Genomic DNA, 21,455 nt, shown 5'->3' on the forward strand with positions numbered 1-21,455 from the left:
TGGCAGGAATGACGTATGAGGAGGGATTGTGTCGATTGGGCTTATACTCACTGGAGTTTAGAAGATTGAGAGGGGATCTCATCGAAACCTATAAAATTGTCAGGCCTGGACAGACTAGATGCAGGAAGGATGTTTCTGATGGCCGGGGAGTCCAGAACCAGGGGTCATAGTCTAAGGATAAGGGGTAAGCCATTTAGGACTGAAATGAGGAGGAATTTCTTCACCCAGAGTGGTGAACCTGTGGAATTCTCTGCCACAGAGGGCGGTGGAGGCCAGTTCATTAAGTATATTCAAGAAAGAGTTGGATATATTTCTTAAGGCTAAAGGGATCAAGGGATATGGGGAGAAGGCAGGGACAGGGTACTGAATTTGGATGATCAGCCATGATCTCATTGAATGGCGGAGCAGGCTCGAAGAGCCGAATGGCCTACTCCTGCTCCTATCTTCTATGTTTCTATGTGATTGGGGTAAGGATAACCAGATTGTGTCAGGAAGGGACAGAGCGTACAAACAAAAGAGTGCACTAACAAATAGGGTCCGGTTAAGAAAAAATGGTAATAAGACAAATAGGGCCATAGTACAAAAAATGTTAAAAAGACAAATATAAAAGCACTGTATCTGAATGCACGAAGCATTCGTAATAAGGTAGACGAATTAACAGAGCAAATAGATGTAAACGGATACGATATAATTGCGATTACGGAGACATGGTTGCAGGGTGACCAAGGCTAGGGAGCTGAATATTCAAGGATATTCGATATTTAGGAAGGACAGACAAAAAGGAAAAGGAGGTGGGGTGGCATTGTTAGTAAAGGATGAAATCAGAGCAATCGTGAGAAAGGATATTGGCTCAGAAAAATCAAGATGTAGAATCAGTCTGGGTGGAGCTAAGAAGCACCAAGGGGCAGAAAACATTGGTGGGAGTTGTCTATAGGCCTCCAAACAGTAGTGGTAATGTAGGGGACGGCATCAAACAGGAAATTAGAGATGCATGTAACAAAGGTACTACAGTAATCATGGGTGACTTTAATCTACATATAGGCTGGCCAAACCAAATAATACTGTGGAGGATGAATTCCTGCAGTGTGTTCGAGATGGTTTTTTAGACTAGTACATTGAGGATCCAACTAGGGAACAAGCTATCCTAGATTGGGTATTGTGCAATGAGAAGGGGTTAATTAATAATATTGTTGTGCGGAGTCTTTTAGGGAAGAGTGACCATAACATGATAGAATTCTTCATTAAGATGGAAAGTGAAGTAGTCCAATCTGAAACTAGGGTCCTAAATCTAAACAAAGGAAACTACGAATGTATGAAGAGTGAATTGGCTATGATAGATTGGGGAGCTTCATTAAAAGGCATGATGGTGGATAGACAATGGCTAATATTTAAAGAACGAATGCATGAATTGCAACAGTTATACATTCCTTTCCGGCGCAAAAAACACAAAAGGAGAAGCAGCCCAACTATGGCTAACAAAAGAAATTAAGGATAGTATTAGATCCAAAGAAGAGTCATATAAAGTTACCAGAAAAAGTAGCAAGCCTGAGGATTGGGAGCAGTTTAGAATTCAGCAAAAAAGGACCAAAAGATTGTTTAAGATGGAAAAATAGAGTACGAGAGTAAACTTGCAAGGAACATAAAAGCGGACTGTAAAAGCTTCTACAAGTATGTAAAAAGAAAAAGATTAATGAAGACAAATGTAGATCCCTTACAGTCAGAAACGGGAGAATTTATAATGGGGAACAAGGAAATGGCTGAGCAATTAAACAAATACTTTGTGTCCTCTTCCGTGAAGACAGAACCAATTAACTTCCCAGAAATGCGAAGGAACCAAGGGTCGAGTGAGAAGGAGGAATTAAAGGAAATTAGTATTCGTAAAAAAAATGCTGGAGAAATTAATGGGACTGAAAGCCGATAAATCCCCAGGGCCTGATAATCTGCATCCCAGAGTACTAAAAGAGGTAGCCATGGAAATAGTGGATACATTGGTTGTCATCTTCCAAAATTCTATAGATTATGGAACAGTTCCTGCAGATTGGAGAGTGGCAAATGTAACCCCACTATTTAAAAAAAGGAGAGAGAAAACAGGGAACTACAGGCCGGTTAGCCTATCATCAGTAGTAGGGAAAATGCTAGAGTCTATTACAAAGGATGCAATAACGGGATATTTAGAAAATATCAACGGGATTAGACAAAGTCAACATGGATTTATGAAAGGGAAATCATGTTTGACAAAACTACTGGAGTGTTTTGAGGATGTAACTGGTAGAATAGATAAGGGAGAAGCAGTGGATGTGGTGTATTCGGATGATCAGAAGGCCTTTGATAAAGTCCCACATAAGAGGTTAGTGTGCAAAATTAAAGCACATGGGATTGGGGGTAAATATACTGGCATGGATTGAAAATTGGTTAACAGACAGGGAACAGAGAGTAGGAATAAATGGATCTTTTTCGGGGTGGCAGGCGGTGACTAGTGGGGTACTGCAGGGATCAGTGCTTGGGCCCCAGCTGTATAATATACTGTATTCGCTGCTCATGGTGCGGTCTCCTCTACATTGGGGAGACCAAACGCAGATTGGGCGACCGCTTTGCGGAACACCTCCGCTCAGTCCGTAAGGGTGACCCTGAGCTTCCGGTTGCCTGTCACTTTAATTCTCCGCTTCACTCCCACTCTGATCTCTCTGTCCTCGGCCTATTACATTGTTCCAATGAAGCTCAACCTAAGCTCGAGGAACAGCACCTCATCTTTCGATTAGGCGCTTTACAGCCTTCCGGACCCAACATAGAGTTCAACAATTTCAGACAATAATCCCTGCCCCATTTTTCATGCTGTATGATTTTGCCATTCCCATTTGCAACATTTTATCTTTCCTGCCTCTCACATAAGCACAGTATATTCTTTCAATTCCTTCCTCCCCTCCTAAACCGCCTCTGTCTCTGCACCTGCTTAATATCTGTTACATCTCAAGCTTTTTCCAGTTCTGATGAAGGGTCCAAGACCTGAAACGTTAACTCTTTCTCTCTCCACAGATGCTGTCTGGCCTGCTGAGTATTTCCAGCATTTTCTGTTGTTATTTCTTGGGCTCCAGCTATTCACAATACATATCAATGATTTGGATGAGGGAATCAAATGTAATATTTCCAAGTTTGCTGATGACACGAAACTAGGTGGGATTGTGAGTTGTGAGGAGGATGCAAAGAGGCTTCAAGTCTATTTAGACAAGTTGAGTGAGTGGGCAAATACATGTCAGATGCAGTATAATATGGATAAATGTGAAGTTATCTACTTCGGTAGGAAAAACAGAAAGGCAGAGTATTATTTAAATGGTGATAGATTGGAAAATGTTGATGTACAAAGTGTGTCCTTGTATACCAGTGACTGAAAGCAAACATGCAGGTGCAGCAAGCAGTTTGGAAGGCAAATGGTATGTTGGCCTTCATTGCAAGAGGATTTGAGTACAGGAGCAAGGATGTCTTACTACAGTTATACAGGGCCTTGGTGAGACCACACCTGCAGTATTATGTGCAGTTATGGTCTCCTTACTTAAGAAAGGATATACTTGCCATAGAGGGAGTGCAGCAAAGGTTCAGCAGACTGATTCCTGGGATGGCAGGACTGTCGTATGAGGAGAGATTGGGCCGACTAGGCCTGTATTCACTAGAGTTTAGAAGAATGAGAGGGGATCTCATTGAAACGTATAAAATTCTGACAGGGCTAGACAGACTACATGCAGAGAGGATGTTTCCCCTGGCTTGGGGGGGGGGGTCTAGAACGAGGGGTCACAGTCTCCGGATACGGGGTAGGACATTTAGGACTGAGATGAGGAGAAATTTCTTCACTCAGAGGGTGGTGAACCTGTGGAATTCTCTACCACAGATGGCTGTGGAGGATAAGTCACTGAATATATTTAAGAAGGAGATAGATAGATTTCTAGACACAAAAGGAAACAAGGGGTATGGGGAGGGAGCGGGAATATGGTATTGAGATCGAGGATCAGCCATGATCATATTTAATGGCGGAGCAGGCTAGAAGGGCCGAATGGCCTACTCCTGCTCCTATTTTTCTATGTTTCTATGTTAATCACCCAGACTGCATTTTTGTTTTAACATTTCAATGTGTTTAAGTTTGCTAACCTCTCGCAGGTTACGTCAAGTTCACTTGTGTTTTGCTGGTTTATCAGTATTAATTAATAAAAATACAAGTGTAAGAGGATCTTGTGGCACATATTGGGTTCAAACTCCAGCATGAAATGGTCAGGTTCAAACCAGTTCTCAGATAATCTTATTAATTTAGTGTCGTGTCCGTGTGTTGATAAAGACACGGAAGACAGGAGTTGGTTCATAGGTGTTTACTAAGCAAAGTCTGAGGGGGGTTCTAACGGATATACACAATATACAGGCTTATATAGCCCAAGTGGCCATTACCGGCATTACAGCACACCTGGGGCTCTTAAAGGCACATACACTACAATTGTATGCTGCCTAGGATGCCAGAAGGTCCAAAACGCTCCACCACAAGCCCCTCTACATCCATGGGAGTGGCCCTCATCTCCCTGGCAAAGGGTACACATCGACTTTGCTGGTCCATTTATGGACTCAATGTTCTTAATCGCGGTTGATGCACACTCCAAGTGGCCAGAGGTAATAAAGATGTCCTCCACCACCACGGAAAAAACCATCACAGTATTAAGGACCATATTTGCCAGGAATGGGCTGCCGGAACAGATATGTTCTGATAATGGACCGCAATTTGTGTCCGAAGAATTCAGAAAGTTCTTAAAAAACAATGTGGTTAAGCACTACACGTCCGCCCCATACCATCCCGCCACCAATGGATTGGCTGAAAGGTTTGTCCAGACCTTCAAGAAGGCCATAAAGGTCATGGGTAATGAAGACATAAAACTTCAGCACAAGGTGGATAACTTCTTATTCGCAGACAGGAATGCAACACATATGGTTACCAACCAAACTCCCGCCATGATGTTCTTCAATAGAAACCTAAGATGCCGGCTGGATTTGGTCAAGCCCAACATCAGAAGGGACGTGGAGAACCGGCAGTTTCAAGGCATGAATGAAAGGCCAACTAGAACCTTCCAGATAGGTCAACAAGTTTTGGCCCGGGACTACCGTACCGAGAAATGGCAGCCTGGAACTATCTGCACACGACCAGGACCACTGATGTATACCGTGGACATCGGAGAAAGCATAATAAGGCGCCATGCTGACCAAATCATAAAGTCTTCCGAAAAGGGACAACCTACACCACAACTCTATACGTCTAACGATGAAGTAGAGATACCCATATCTACCTCCGATCCGGTGATACTGGAACCCGATGAACCAGACACTGGCATTCAAGCCGAATCAGCCTTGCCAGAAGAACCTACTACACCCCCGAGGCATTATCCGGACTGAGTCAGGAAGCCTCCTGAGAGACTGACTTATAATTAATTAACTACAGCAATGTGTATATTATTTTTCTTATAACATGCAATTAATAATTACTTAAAATATGATGTACTGGTTAACTAAAAGGGGAGGAATTGTAGTGTATGTGCCTTTAAGAGCCCCAGGTGTGCTGTAATGCCGGTAATGGCCACTCGGGCTATATAAGCCTGTATATTGTGTATATCCGTTAGAACCCCCCCCCCCAGACTTTGCTTAGTAAACACCTATGAACCAACTCCTGTCTTCAGTGTCTTTATCAACACACGGACACTACATTTAACATAAACAGACAGCATTGGTAATCTCACCTAAACAGCACACGGATGAAGAGTGTGGGGAAATACAAAAATACATACATGGGGTTTCTTCTAGGGCTGGAAAGAGAAGGCTTTTTCTTTTAAATAAATAGTTTGTACCCTTCCTCTCAGACGCTTGTTGGGCAATGATGCCATGAGCACCAACAGGACAAGTAGCCATTGTTCACATAGAAACATAGAAGATAGGAGCATGAGTAGGCCATTCGGCCCCTCGAGCCCGCTCCGCCATTCAATGAGAGCATGGCTGATCATCCAAATTCAGTACCCTGTCCCTGCTTTCTCCCCATATCCCTTGATCCCTTTAGCCTTAAGAAATATATCTAACTCCTTCTTGAATATATTTAATGAATTGGCCTCAACTGCCTTCTGTGGTAGAGAATTCCACAGGTTCACCACTCTCTGGGTGAAGAAATTCCTCATCTCTGTCTTAAATGGCTTAGCCCTTATCCTTAGACTGTGACCCCTGGTTGTGGACTCCCCCACCATCGGGAACATCCTTCCTGCATCTAGTCTGTCTAGTCCTGTTAGAATTTTATAAGTTTCAATGCGATCCGCTCTCATTCTTCTAAACTCCAACGAGTATAAGCCCAATCGACCCAATCTCTCCTCATACGTCATTCCTGCCAGCCCAGGTATCAGCCTGGTGAATCTTCGCTGCACTCCTTCCATGGCAAGAACAACCTTCCTCAGATAAGGCGACCAAAACAGCACACAATACTCGAGATGTGGTCTCACCAAGGCCCTGAACAACTGCAGCAAGACATCCTTGTTCCTGTACTCAAACCCTCTCGCTACAAAGGCCAACATACCATTTGCCTTCTTAACCGCCTGCTGCACTTGCATGCTTATCTTCAGCGACTGGTGCACAAGGACACCCACGTCTCGCTGCACTTCCCCTTCTCCCAATCTATTGCCATTCAGATAATAATCTGCCTTCCTGTTTTTGACACCAAAGTGGATAACCTCGCATTTATCCACGTTATATTGCATCTGCCATGCTTCTGCCCAATCACCCAACCTGTCCAAATCAAACTGGAGTTTCTCGGCATCCTCCTCACAGCACACACGCCCACCCAGCTTTGTGTCGTCTGCAAACTTGGAGAGATTACATCTAGTTCCCTCGTCTAAATTATTAATATATATTGTGAATAGCTGGGATCCAAGGACCGATCCCTGCGGTACCCCACTAGTCACTGCCTGCCACTCGGAAAAAGACCCGTTTATTCCAACTCTTTGCTTTCTGTCCGCCAACCAGTTCTCTATCCAAGTCAATACCTTGCCCCCAATCCCATGTGCCTTAGCTTTACACGCTAATCTCTTATGCGGGACCTTATCGAAAGCCTTTTGAAAGTCCAAATACACTACATCCACTGGTTCTCCCTTATCTATTTTACCAGTTACATCCTCAAAAAATTCCAGTAGATTAGTCAAGCACGATTTACCTTTTGCAAATCCATGTTGACTTTGTCCGATCCTGTCACTGTTTTCCAAGTGCTCTGCTATTACATCTTTTATAATGGACTCTAGCTTCTTCCCCACTACCGATGTCAGGCTTACCGGTCTGTAATTCCCCGTTTTCTCTCTACCACCTTTTTTGAATAGTGGGGTAACATTAGCTACCCTCCAATCCATGGGTACTGTTCCAGGTTCTATCGAATGTTGGAAGATGATCAGCAATGCATCTACTATTTCTAGGGCCACTTCCTTAAGTATCCTAGGATGTAGATTATCAGGCCCTGGGGATTTATCGGCCTTCAATCCCATCAATTTCCCTAACATCATTTCCCTACAAATACTGATTTCTTTCAGTTCCTCCCTTTCATCAGACCCAATGTTCCCCGACATCTCTGGGAGGTTATTTGTGTCCTCCTTTGTGAAGACAGAACCAAAATATGTATTTAATTGGTATGCCATTTCTTTGTTCCCCATTATAAATTCCCCTGATTCTGACTGCAAGGGACCTACGCTTGACTTCACCAATCTTTTTCTCTTCACATATCTATAAAAGCTTTTTGTCAGTTTTTATGTTCCCTGCAACTTACTCTCATACTCTACTCCCAATCCTCAGGTTTACTGCTTTTTCTGGCCAATTTATATGTCCTCCCCTTGGATCTTATGCTATCCCTCATTTCCCTTGTTAGCCACAGTTGAGTCACCTTTTTTGTTTTATTTTTATGCCAAACTGGGATGAACAAATTCTGTAGTTCATCCATGCGGTCTTTGAATGTTTGCCATTGCCTATCCACCGTCAACCCTTTGAGTGCAATTCCCCAATCAATCCTACCCAACTCGCGCCTCATACCATCGTAGTTTCCTTTATTTAAATTCAGGACACTAGTCTCTAAGTCAACTACTTCACTCTCCATCTTAATGAAGAATTTTATCATATTATGATCGCTTCGACCCAAGGGGCCTCGTACAACAAGATTGCTAATTAATCCTCTCATTACATAATACCCAGTCTAAGATGGCCTGATCTCTCGTTGGTTCCTCGACATATTGGTCCAGGAAACCATCCCGTATACACTCCAGGAATTCCTCCCCCACAGTATTGTTACTAATTTGGTTAGCCCAATCTATATATGTAGATTAAAGTCACCCATGATAACTGCTGTGCCCTTATTGCACGCTTCTCTAATTTCCCTTTTAATGCCATCCCTGACCTCCGCATTACTGTTTGGAGGTCTATATATCACTCCCACTAATATTTTCTGCCCCTTGGTATTTCTCAGTTCTACCCATACAGATTCCACATCATCAGAGGTAATATCCTTCCTTACAATTGTGTTAATCCCCTCTTTAACCAGCAATGCTACCCCACCTCCTTTTCCTTTTTGCCTATCTTTCCTGAATATTGAATACCCCTGGATGTTGAGTTCTCAGCCTTGGCCACCCTGGAGCCATGTTTCCATAATTCCAATCAAATCATACTTGTTTACCTCTATTTGCGCAGCTAATTCATCCACCTTATTACGAATGCTCCTCGCATTAAGACACAAAGCCTTCAAGTTTGTTTTTTTAACGCTCTTAGACCTGTACAAGCAGTGAATACCAACAACTTATTGAGAAATGGAGGGCAGCACATGAAAGCCTTATTCCGCTCCCTCCTGATGTCCACTAAGATACAAAATTTGTGGCCCTGAAAATACATTGTGGGTTACACCGCATAAAACCTCTATTGTTCCAACTCATTATCTTTCAAATTGCCATGAACAAAGTCACAGGAGATCCACAGAGAGATAGTTTTATTAATTTATCTCCAACAACAGCTCACAGTTTGAGTAAATTACATGACAAATTCAGCTAAAAGACATAACCGGTTGAGATATTACAGTGCCAACTCTGGAACAAGTGACAGCAGGCATTACCATGAACGGCATGATCCATTGATTTCCATGTACTGGGGGCGTGACATACTTCCCAACCAAAGGATTGCTCACAGTGAATTGGAGGATGGATTGCCATGTAACTACATATTATCAGATTGACAGAATAAGCCAAATTCCATTTTTATTCTGGAATTTTTCACAGCATTTTGGAAATTGAATTTTACAACTGTATTTTTACGTGGCTGTGAATTAAAATGGACAATTTTTTTCTCTATGAAACTTGAAAGATTGATGCCGATAGGATGGCACGTCAATTATGCTAATTACAGCCCATTTACAGACTTAAATTAATCCCATATTACCAAGGTCCTATATTTATTGAAACTGAAGAGAGTGCATATATTTTGCTTTTGGAGACTAAGTTATTTACCTCATTATTTGGAAAGATTAGGTAGATAGCAAAGTACCCTCTTGTAATTCTATTATGGATTGAAATTGTTAAGACGACTAAAAATGTGAGCATTCAAACAATTCACCCAGCAGCCCACTGAAGAAAAGGTGAAATTTGCAAATAAATTCTTATATTATAGATCAATATGACTGAAGAATCAAAGTTTAGATACTCCATACATAGTGCTCGAGCCACAACTGGCATCTTTGGAATTATAGTTACATAAGAACATAAGTAGGAGCAGGAGTAGGCCATACGGCCCCTCGGGCCCGCTCCGCCATTCAATAGGATCATGGCTGATCCGAACTTAGACTCACGTCCACTTCCCTGCCCTCTCCCCGTAACCCCTTATCAGCTAGGAAGCTGTCTATCTCCGTTTTAAATTTATTTAATGTCGCAGCTTCCACAGCTCTGAGGTAGCAAATTCCATAGATTTACTACCCTCTGAGTGAAGAAGTTTCTCCTCATCTCAGTTTTGAAGGGGCAGCCCCTTATTCTAAGATTATGCCCCCTAGTTCTAGTCTCACCCATCAATGGAAACATCCTCACCGCATCCACCCGATCAAGCCCCCTCACAATCTTTTATGTTTCGATAAGATCGCCTCTCATTCTTCTGAATTCCAATGAGTAGAGGCCCAACCTACTCAACCTTTCCTCATAAGTCAACCCCCTCATCTCCGGAATCAACCGAGTGAACCTTCTCTGAACTGCCTCGAGAGCAAGTATATCTTTTCTTAAATATGGAAACCAAAACTGTACGCAGTATTCCAGGTGTGGCCTCACCAGTACCCTGTATAACTGCAGCAAGACTTCCCTGCTTTTATACTCCATCCCCCTTGCAATAAAAGCCAAGATTCCATTGGCCTTCCTGATCACCTGCTGCACCTGCATACTAACCTTCTGTGTTTCATGCACCAGGACCCCCAGATCCCTTTGCAGTTTCTCTCCATTTAGATAATAACTTGCTCTTTGATTTTTTCTGCCAAAGTGCATAACCTCACACATTCCAACATTATATTCCATCTGCCAAATTTTTGCCCACTCACTTAGCCTGTCTATGTCCTTTTGCAGGTTTTTTATGTCCTCCTCACTCACTGCTTTCCCTCCCATCTTTGTATCGTCGGCAAACTTGGATACGTTGCACTCGGTCCCTTCCTCCAAATCGTTAATATAGATTGTAGAGTTGGGGTCCCAGCACTGACCCCTGCGGAACACCACTAGTCACTGATTGCCAACCCGAGAATGAACCATTTATCCCAACTCTCTGCCTTCTGTTAGATAGCCAATCTTCTACCCATGCCAGTATATTGCCCCCAATCTCGTGATTTTTTATCTTGTGCAGTAATCTTTTGTGTGGCACCTTGTCAAATGCCTTTTGGAAGTCCAAATACACCACATCCACTGGTTCCCCTTTATCTATCCTGCTTGTTACGTCCTCAAAGAATTCGAGCAAATTTGTCAAACATGACTTCCCCTTCGTAAAACCATGCTGACTCTGTCTGATTAAATTATGCTTATCCAAATGTCCTGTTACTGCTTCCTTAATAATGGACTTCAACATTTTATCAACCACAGATGTTAGGCTAACTGGTCTATAGTTTCCAGCCTTTTGTCTGCCTCCCTTTTTAAATAAGGGCGTTACATTAGCAGTTTTCCAATCTGAATCCAGGGAGTTTTGGAAAATTACCACCAATGGATCCACAATCCCTACCGCTACTTCTCTCAAGACCCTAGGATGTAAGCCATCAGGTCCAGGGGATTTATCCGCCTTTAGTCCCATTATCTTACCGAGTACCACCTCCTTAGTGATTTTAATTGTGTTTAGCTCCTCCCCCCTTATAGCCCCCTGTTTGTCCAGTGTTGGGATATTTTTAGTGTCCTCCACTGTAAAGACTGATCCAAAATATTTGTTCAGCGTTTTTGCCATCTCCATGTTCCCCACCACTAATTTCCCGGTCTCGTCCTCTAAGGGACCAACATTCACTTTAGCCACTGTAGAAACTCTTGCTATCTGTTTTGATATTTTTTGCTAGTTTACTTTCATAATCTATCTTCCCTTTCTTAATTAATCTTTTAGTTATTCTTTGCTGGCTTTTAAATGCTTCCCAATCTTCTATCCTCCCACTAGATTTGGCTACTTTATATGCCCTTGTTTTCAGTCGGATACTATCCTTTATTACCTTACTTAGCCACGGATGGCTGTCTTTTCTTTTACGCCCCTTTTTCCTCACTGGAATATATTTTTCTTGAAAGTTGTGAAATATCTCCTTGAATGTACACCACTGCTCATGTACCGTCTTAGACTTTAATCTATTTTCCCAGTCCACTTTAGTCAACTCTGCTCTCATACCTTCATAGTCTCCTTTATTTAAGCTTAGTACGCTGGTTTGAGATCCAACTCTCTCACCCTCCAACTGAATTTGGAATTCAATCATGTTATGGTCACTCATTCCAAGGGGATCCTTTACTGGGACATTTTTTATTAATCAGCGATACACTACATATTTGGTGAAGTAAACTCTCTAACAAAATGTAAAATAGTTCAGGTACAATGTGCTGCATTATGCAGTCCACTATTAAAAAATGCAACTTAATTCAGATTCCAACTTTCAAACCACCACAGCCACAACTGAAATTCCACAGAAAGAAAACTGCAAAAGGAGGACTTACATTGATTAGCAGGACTTTTTCTATGCCTCTCATGTCAATCAAACAGTTTGCCACCACTGGGTTATCTATTTCTAAGGCATCAAGAACTGTTGGGAAATCTGGATGATGAACAGCTCTTGGGAGAAAAATATAAATTCAAAGTTGATTTAACAGTCTCCCGAATGAAGCTATGAAAACAATGAACATAGCAGAGTGATGAATATCAAACACTTACACATTAAGACAGCAGCAAAATGCTGTTCTCTGTTAAAGACAATACAATTATGCAGTTTTGCAGAATGAAAACAAGTGCATTTGCAGTCATTTTGACATATCAGTGTTATAAACTTTTTCACAATCTTGTGCATCATCATCTAACTGATTTGCATTATTAATAATGCCATTAGTACCTGCGAACAAAACTTTTTCCGGCAGGGTCATCTATGCGGGCAATAGTTTAATAGACTGATGGTGTGCCCCGTGGAATAGAATGAGTGATAATTCTTTTCTCTGAAATTTATACCAGAGACCCAAATGTGACTAGCAACAGCCACTGTATAATACAATACCATGCAGACAACAACATTGCTAATTTAAAAAAAAACATACTCCTGCTGACAAAAGTAGACAAGTGCACATAAGGCTAACTTAACAACTTAATAATTTATATTCTTTACCCAATGCTTTTCCATACAACTTTGTTGTGCGAAAAAGCCTGAATGAAAGATCAAATATTTGCGAATTTTGAAACATACCTGTCTTTTACATTGTATACTTGATTTGCAAACTCACACACATTAATTTGGGGTCGTTTTCCTGAATAGAAATATCGAGACATCAAAGTCTGTAGCACCTGCTCATCTCGGTAATTATCGCAGCAAAATGAAAGCAGCAGTCCTTTCAAACAACTTTCAACAGCCAAGGCCAATTCAGGATATTTCAGTCTGAAACAAGCACCTAAATAAATAAATAAATAAATAAATAAATAAATAAAGTGAAAAAAAACTCTTCTACACAGTAATTAACATTCAATATTTCTAAATTCATACGGTTAAGTCCCTAATATATATAAAAACATATTCCCAAGCAAACTCATACCAGCTGTTACTGTTTACATCAACAGAATTCCACTGCCTAATGGACAAAATAAAGCTTCAGTATGACAATCACATAACTCAAGCAGTCATGTGGGAGATAAGTCACATGTTTGCAGCTCCTCAATGGCTCAATGCACATTCGTGACAGCCAAATCTCAGTTTGATCGTAAAATGGGAGAGCTAGAGCAAGAGGGATTAATTTTGATAGGTTCAACAGCCTTTTCTTGTCTTGTCCAATTATTGGTCCTCTAGTTTAGTCAGAAACTTCTGAAGGACCATAGATCAGCATGCAGGTTTGCTATAAAAATGTGACTGTGTCTCAGAGTACTCAGGCTGCATAGCTACCAGTCAAATTACATACCAATTGCAAGACAGAAACAGGTCGTTTAGCCCAATCAGTCTGCGTTAGTGTGTATCCTCTACACAAGCAGTAGCCTTAATGCCTCACGTCTGCCCTGTTCCCATATAGATTTATTCCCTTTTCCTTCAATCATCTATCTAACCGATTCTTAAAAGTCAACCGTCTCTATACTTCAATTATTCTTGGAAGCTGGCCCTTTGAAAGTAGTATATCTGAATACTGGCTTGTGGCATTAGTTTACGCCACATTTAATCAAGTTATGGTCACCATTTCTTAGGGGATTCACGACTTCCATTCTCAGTATGGCATCTGGATCACTTGCCATTATCAAGTCAAGATCAGAGTTATATCATATGACATCCTAACACAGGGTCACAATGCATTGCATTTACTAACTCAGATTTTAGATTAATTGAGTGTTCTCAGTTTATATCAGTTATCTTTGCTCCTTTTTCACTATATACTAGCCAAATTAGCTTGTTCGGAAGCTTATCATGTACTAACCTGTTTACCTGCCTCCTAGGTATCCCGGACAGCTATTTATCACTTGTCCTATCCACTCAAACACATTAATGGCCCAGAACTTCGGGTCTCCACGGGTGAGTACACATGGGATACTCACCCGTAGGCCCAATGGAAGTACTGGTTTCCTGCATGCACTGCGCAGGAAACTGGCACTTCCGTTCCCCTGAAAGCAGGGGTTAAGAGGTCGAACGCGTGCGCGGGAGAGGCTGCGCGTGCGCATCGAACTTACGTTTTTTTTATATACAGGTTTTCCCGGGAGGGTAAGTCTCCAGAAGTTACACATTTAAAAAGCAGGCGTAAGACCTACTTTTTACAAGGTAAGTGGTGAATTAATTAAAATTAAAATATTTTTTTCCACAGGTTTATTATTTTTAAATACTTTAAAGAAAGGTAAGTTTATTTTTAGCCCCGTTTAAAAAATTAAAAAAAAAAATATTTTTTATTTTCTATGTAAATTATTGTTTAAAATAGTTATTTCATGTAACTTATAGTTTATTTTAAAAAATGTGATAAAAAAAATTATTTGAAGATTTGGTGATGTTTTGGGGCCCGTAGTATTTCTAAGTTTTGACAGCTCTTCCTGTCAAACTTATGAATGGAGCATTCCCTGATCCAATTGGCTCCCCACGGCCCACGTGATCCCAGGGGACGCATCGAACTAACTGCGCCCCTGGGATACGCAAGCACTGCGCGCCGGCAGTTGGAGCAGGCCCAGGATCGGAATTCCACGGGGCCCTACAGCTCAATGGCTGGCGCGCAAGGTAAGTGCAGGTCGGGGGCTTACACCCGCAGGAAGACCCCGGCCCGAATTTCTGGGCCAATAAACCCTTATGTGTTGCACTCATGCCCATCCTTGGAGGTTAATCCGTTAATCCTGATCCCAAGAGGCCCAACTATCACAACGGTCTTGAGATCAGTCATCGTATTGCAAATCCCTCTAGCATTTGTATATATGCATTTTAATACTTTAAACATTTCTTTTCTTATTTGATCATTCTGGTATTGATGCCATTAATTGACTTTCTTTTTAGTCTCTTTGTTTTGCCATTCCCCTCCCTTACCAGTTTAAATCGTAACTCACTGCCCGTTTACCCACTCTTGAAAATCTAAAACATGGTATGAACAAATGGTGAAGGAACATAGGCATGTCTTGTTCTTGCCCTCACTCCAAGTTTTGTAACTTTCAACATTTGCAGAAGTCCAAAACATAAATTTTTTTAAATGGACACTTATTCTCCATTTGGATTGCTTCTTGACAGTTTCTTTATGTAGGCCCAAAACAACCACCAGCATGCTCAATCTGGCAGTTTAACAGACTCAAAATACCTCAAACATCATAACTGGCACTATCTTAACTGCTGTGTAAAACCCAAAAGTTATATTTTCCTCTTTCAATCTTGGAGTCAGAATGTCAATGACAAGGATAAAATATGAAGTCTAAATATTCCGCAGGTCTAAAATGATTCACAATCAAGATCTTGCCTCAATTAAAGCAGTAATGATGTTATTGTTTGTTAATTCCTATCGCTGCTACCCAAGTTTCTCAGGTGCATGTGATACCACAAGTTAGCTTGTATCAAACAATGGAAGCTGTGCAGGTAATTTAGATGAATTCAGGATTTTTCCAAGTGAGAATGCTGACTAGGCTGAGAGAAGTAGAGAAAATGTCCCACAGGTTTGCAGATTTCACAGATTTTGTTTTGAAACTAATGCATCTCTTAAAATGCTAATCAAGGTTAATAGGCTAGGAGAATAATGCAATGCAGGCAAATGCACACAAGCATTAAAATATTATTTATTACACATTGGCCCTTAATTTCCAATAGGCAGCACGGTGGCATAGTGGTTAGCACTGTTGCCTCACAGCACCAGGGACCCGGGTTCGAATCCGGCCTCGGGTGACTGTCTGTGTGAAGTTTGCACATTCTCCCCGTGTTTGTGTGGGTTTTCTCCGGGTGCTCCGGTTTCCTCCCACAGTCCAAAGATGTGCGGGTTAGGATGATTGGCTATGGTAAATTGACCCTTAGTGTTAGGGGGATTAAATACGTGGGGTTACGGGGATAGGGTGGGATATGTGTTGGTGTAGGGGTTACGGGGATCGGGTGGGATATGTGTTGGTGTAGGGGTTACAGGGATCGGGTGGGATATGTGTCGGTGCAGGCTCGATGGGCCGAAATGGCCTCTATCTGCACTGTGGGGTTTCTGTGATTCTGTGAGGAGGCTTCCTGTGTGCGGATGCCTCCTATTGGGAAAAACACTACTCCCGAGGTCCGGCCATTTCCGATCCTGGGCCTCACGACGAAGTGCGTAGGGCACACATAGCCCAGGGGCGCATGCAGTTTATAAGCGTCCCTGGGATCACATGGGCCATGGGGAGCCAATGGGAGAAGGGAATCCCCCTTCATACTTTTGACAGAGAGACCTGTCAAAAGTATGAATGGGGATCACTGAAAAAAGGCATCAAAACATTAAAATAAATTTTTAAAAAGCCATCACGTTTTAAATAGGAGTTAAAATTACATTAAATATTTTAAACAAAAATTTAATTTTTTGAAAAAAATAATTAAAGTTTTTTACGGCGCTAAAAATAAACTTAACTTTTTAAAAAGTATTTTAAAATGATATATGAGTGAACTTTTTTAACCTCTTATGCTGGTAAAAGCAGGGCGTACACGCCTACTTTTACCAGGCGTAAGATTTTTAAGTGATTTCAGAGGGCGGAGGTTCTGCAGAAAGCGGAATTCTCCACCTGCAGAGGCCCTTCTCCAGGGCAGGCGTCCGATCTGTCAAGAGGATTCTTGACAGATCAGAAGTGTCGTTTTTCAGTGCATGTGCTTCGCGTGCCTGAAACCGGCATTTCCGATGTCCTTAAGGGTGTGTACACAGCTCGTACACACCCGTAGGGATCGGAAAATATGGGCCAATGAATGAAAGAAATCTGTAGTTAGTTATAGTATCTGAAAATTATTCGGTCATAAATCAACTGAATTTTAGGATGCTTTGCAGAAAAGAGCACAATTCCAAAATATTCTCCAGCATACATTAATAAACTGCCAAGTTACAGCATCCAACTTTAGCTGCCATTCATCCAAAAAGAACAGACATCATAGAAGGAGCAAAATACAGTGACGAGATACACATCACTAGATAACTAAGCAAGCTAAATAAATTGGAATAATTTTTCCTTGAGTAGCAAGATGAAAAGGGATAGAAACCAAGATGTTAAAATAGCAAAAGAGAGCAGCTTATAAATGTGAACAGCAAATTATTTGATTTAAGAACCTAAGAAATAAGAGTAGGCCATACGGCCCCTTGAGCCTGCTCCGCCATTCAGTAAGATCATGGCGGATCATCGACCTCAACTCCACTTTCTTGCCAGATCTCCAAATCCCTTGATTCCCCTAGAGTCCAAAAATCTATCTATCTCAGCCTTGAATATACTCAAAGACTCAGCAGTCACAGCCTTCTGGGGCAGAGAATTCCAAAGATTCACAACCCTACCCCTTATCCTGAGACAATGCCCCCTAGTTCTAGACACTCCAGCCTCCGAGTGGCAGGCAGTGACTAGTGGGGTAGCACAGGGTTCGGTCCTTGGACCCCAGCTATTCACAATATATATTAATGATCTAGACAAGGGAACTAGATTTAATATCTCCAAATTTGCAGACGACATAAAGCTGGGTGGGAGGGTATGCTGTGAGGAGGATGCCAAGAAACTCCAGGATGATTTGGACAGGTTAGGTGATTGGGCAGAAGCATGGCAGAAGCAATATGTGAATAAATGCGAGGTTATCCACTTTGGTGTCAAATACAGGAAGGTAGATTATTATCTGAATGGCAATAGATTGGGAGAAGGGGAAGTGCAACGAGACCTGGGTGTCCTTGTGCACCAGTCGCTGAAGGTAAGCATGCAGGTGCAGCAGGCGGTTAAGAAGGCAAATGGTATGTTGGCCTTCGTAGCGACAGGGTTTGAGTACAGGAACAAGGATGTCTTGCTGCAGTTGTACAGGGCCTTGGTGAGACCACATCTCGAGTATTGTATGCAGTTTTGGTCGCCTTATCTGAGGAAGGATGTTCTTGCCATGGAAGGAGTGCAGCGAAGATTCACCAGGCTGATACCTGGGATGGCAGGAATGACATATGAGGAGAGATTGGGTCGATTGGGCTTATACTCGCTGGAGTTTAGAAGAATGAGAGGGGATCTCATTGAAACTTATAAAATTCTGACAGGACTGGACAGACTAGATGCAGGAAGGATGTTCCCGATGGTTGGGGAGTCCAGAACCAGGGTTCACAGTCTAAGGATAAGGGGTAAGCCATTTAGGACAGAGATGAGGAGGAATTTCTTCACCCAGAGAGTGGCGAACCTGTGGAATTTTCTACCACAGAAGGCAGTAGAGGCCAATTCATTAAATATATTCAAGAAGGAGTTGGATATATTTCTTAAGGCTAAAGGGATCAAGGGGTATGGGGAGAAAGCAGGGACAAGGTACTGAATTTGGATGATCAGCCATGATCGAATTGAATGGCGGAGCAGGCTCGAGGGGCCGAATGGCCGACTCCTGCTCTTATCTTCCATGTTTCTATGAAACAAACTCTCAGCATCTACCCTGTCAATCCCCTTCAGAATCTTGTATGTTTCAATGAGATCACCTCTCATTCTTCTAAACTCCAGAGAGTATAGGCCCATTCTACACAATCTCTCATCATAGGACAGCCCTCTCATCCCAGGAGTCAATCTAGTGAACCTTTGCTGCACGGCCTCCAAGGCAAGTATATCCTTCCTTAGATAAGGAGACCAAAACTGTGCACAGTACTCCAGGTGTGGTCTCACTAAGGCCCTGTACAATTGTAGCAAGACTTCCTTACTCTTATACTCCAATCCCCTTGCAATAAAGGCCAACATGCCATTTGCCTTCCTTATTACTTGCTGTACCTGCATGCTTGCTTTCTATGTTTCTTGCACGAGGACACCCAAATCTCTCTGAACACCAACATTTGAAAATGTCTCACCATTTAAAAACTATTGTTTTTCTATTCTTCCTACCAAAGTGAATAACCTCACATTTCCCTACATTATACTCCATCTGCCACCTTTCTGCCCACTCACTTAGACTATCTATATCCCTTTGCAGATTCTATGCGTTCTCCTCACAGCTTACTGTCCCACCTAGCTTTGTATCTTCAGCAAACTTGGAATACATTACTCGGTCCCTTCATCTAGGTCATTAATATAGATTGTAAATAGCCGAGGCCCCAACACTGATCCTTGCGGCACCCCACTAGTTACAGCCTGCGAACCTGAAAAAGATCCATTTATCCCTACTCTCTTTTCTGTCCGTTAACCAATCCTCTATCCATGCTACTATATTACCCCCAACCCCATGAGCCCTAATCTTGTGTAATAACCTTTTATGTGGCACCTTATCGAATGCCTTTTGGAAATCCAAATATACTACATCCACTGGTTCCCCTTTATCTACCCTGCTAGTTACATCCTCAAAAAACACTAATAAATTTGTCAAACATTATTTCCCTCTCATAAAACCATGTTGACTCTGCCTAATCATGTTATGATTTTCGAAGTGCCCTGATACCACTTCCTCAATGATGGATTCCAGCATTTTCCGGACGACTGATGTCAGGCTAACTGGCCTGTAGTTCCCTGTTTTCTCACTCCCTCCTTTCTTGAATAGCGGTGTTACATTTGTGACCTTCCAATCCGCTGAATTCAAGAGTCTGAATTGATCGATATGGCAGATATTTAGTTTGGTGCAAATTCTTTTAAGTTTCCAGTCACGGTGACCCTAAATTTCACTTATGTCCAACCATGTATTTCTGATTTATGCATCAGATTATTCCAACACAATCTATTAAAAAGCTACTAGATCATAGGGCAACAATTACGATTACCTAACCGGTGTTGCAAAGGAGTACACAGAATGTCATTCAAATTTAATGAACTTATGACTAGAGCACACAAGACATTAGATCTTGAAGATTTATATTATACATATTATTAACATGAAAGTTAAATCAATTATGCTGCTTCTGGCTTAAATAACGTTATAAATTATTGAAATTTACCTAAAGGGCCGACTGGCTTATTCATGAAGCGACCCTGTTTACGTGCTTCCTCGATTGCTTCAAGTAATGCAGGCATGTTCTCTCCAAACCTTTTCAACTGGTCTGTTCTACTGGCTTTCAGTTCTTTAAGCCGCTCCTTCCTGGATTCAGCAGACTTTTTCACATCTTTTTCTTCTAGTCTAGGGATATAGAACATAGCTAATACTACAATTACAATATGCTTATTCATATGTAAACTGAATATAAGCTTAATAGTGTCAAAGAAAAAAAACTTTTATTGAAAAGGATTCTACAAGTTAAATTCACTTAATAAAATGGTTGTCATTGCTGAACATGCAGAATTCTGTTCCTATGAGCATACTGAACTTGAATAAATTATTGTCGGTTTTCTGTAAGGTTTATAGTGTAGATTTGCTAGGATTCAAAGCTTAGCATATTGTGTGTCAAGTGAATACAGTGTAATTCTTATATAATGTGGGAAATTGGATGTATATTTTTTTTAAAATTAACACATGCACCATTCCTGTATTTGTTTTACATAAGAGAGATCATTTATACTTGAATGGTTTCCTCTCACAACTTTGTTCTCACCTCAAAACAATACACTTCCCCCAGATAACTTGCAAAATTGAGCAACATTTTGCATTAATTTAGAAAGCATAAAGTTTTGTTGATTCTTAATTCAAACCTCAAACTGTATATAAATACTTTAGGTAGATAGCATTACGGTGACTGTTTATTTGTAACACCAGATTTCTGATTCCCCTTGGAGGACAACACACACCCAACAGTTTGTCTGGAATGTGTAATTCGATCCCGTGTGCTGTAGACAACCCTGCAATGTGTAATTTGATCCAGTCTACAGTCGTACAGACTACAGAATGTGGAAGTCTAACTTTGTAAAGAGCCTGTGTTAATATTCTGCACTTGTAATTATAGTTGTCATTGGATGGTAAAATAAATGAGTTAGCTACTTTTTTTTTTGTGGAGTTTTGCGCTTTTTTTCCCTTCTGGAACTGATAAAAATTCTTTAATTCTGAATGAAGGGACCATTTGTGGGGTCAGTGTGTACGGTGTGCAGGCGTTTTGCTCATAAGTGTTGTTTCGAAGGTTTCCTCGGAGTTTGTAGCTCTGGATCATTGCATATTGGGCTGCAGATTCAGGCCGGAACCTTTTGTGGGAGCAAAG

General features: G+C 41.5%; 1 protein-coding gene across 6 annotated transcripts in view; it reads right to left on the bottom strand.

Moving 5' to 3' along the window:
• The window catches only part of LOC147112491 (structural maintenance of chromosomes protein 6-like), a 157,480-nt gene that overhangs the window by 77,360 nt on the left and 58,665 nt on the right, over window positions 1-21,455 (bottom strand). For all 6 annotated transcript variants that reach the window (XR_015079511.1, XM_085996790.1, XM_085996791.1 and 3 more), the window contains 3 exons: window positions 20,268-20,446; window positions 12,953-13,154; window positions 12,219-12,333 (listed from right to left, as the gene is read on the bottom strand). Coding sequence is in view for 5 of the 6 variants with exons in the window: in XM_085996790.1 (XP_085852916.1) it covers window positions 12,219-12,333; window positions 12,953-13,154; window positions 20,268-20,446 (496 nt within the window). In the remaining variant the exon portion in view is untranslated. The remainder of the gene's footprint in view (window positions 1-12,218; window positions 12,334-12,952; window positions 13,155-20,267; window positions 20,447-21,455) is intronic.

The sequence above is a fragment of the Somniosus microcephalus genome, chromosome 9 (genome assembly GCF_052327205.1).
Source record: "Somniosus microcephalus isolate GS21.2 chromosome 9, FLI_Smic_1.0, whole genome shotgun sequence".
NCBI classification, from domain to species: domain Eukaryota; kingdom Metazoa; phylum Chordata; class Chondrichthyes; order Squaliformes; family Somniosidae; genus Somniosus; species Somniosus microcephalus.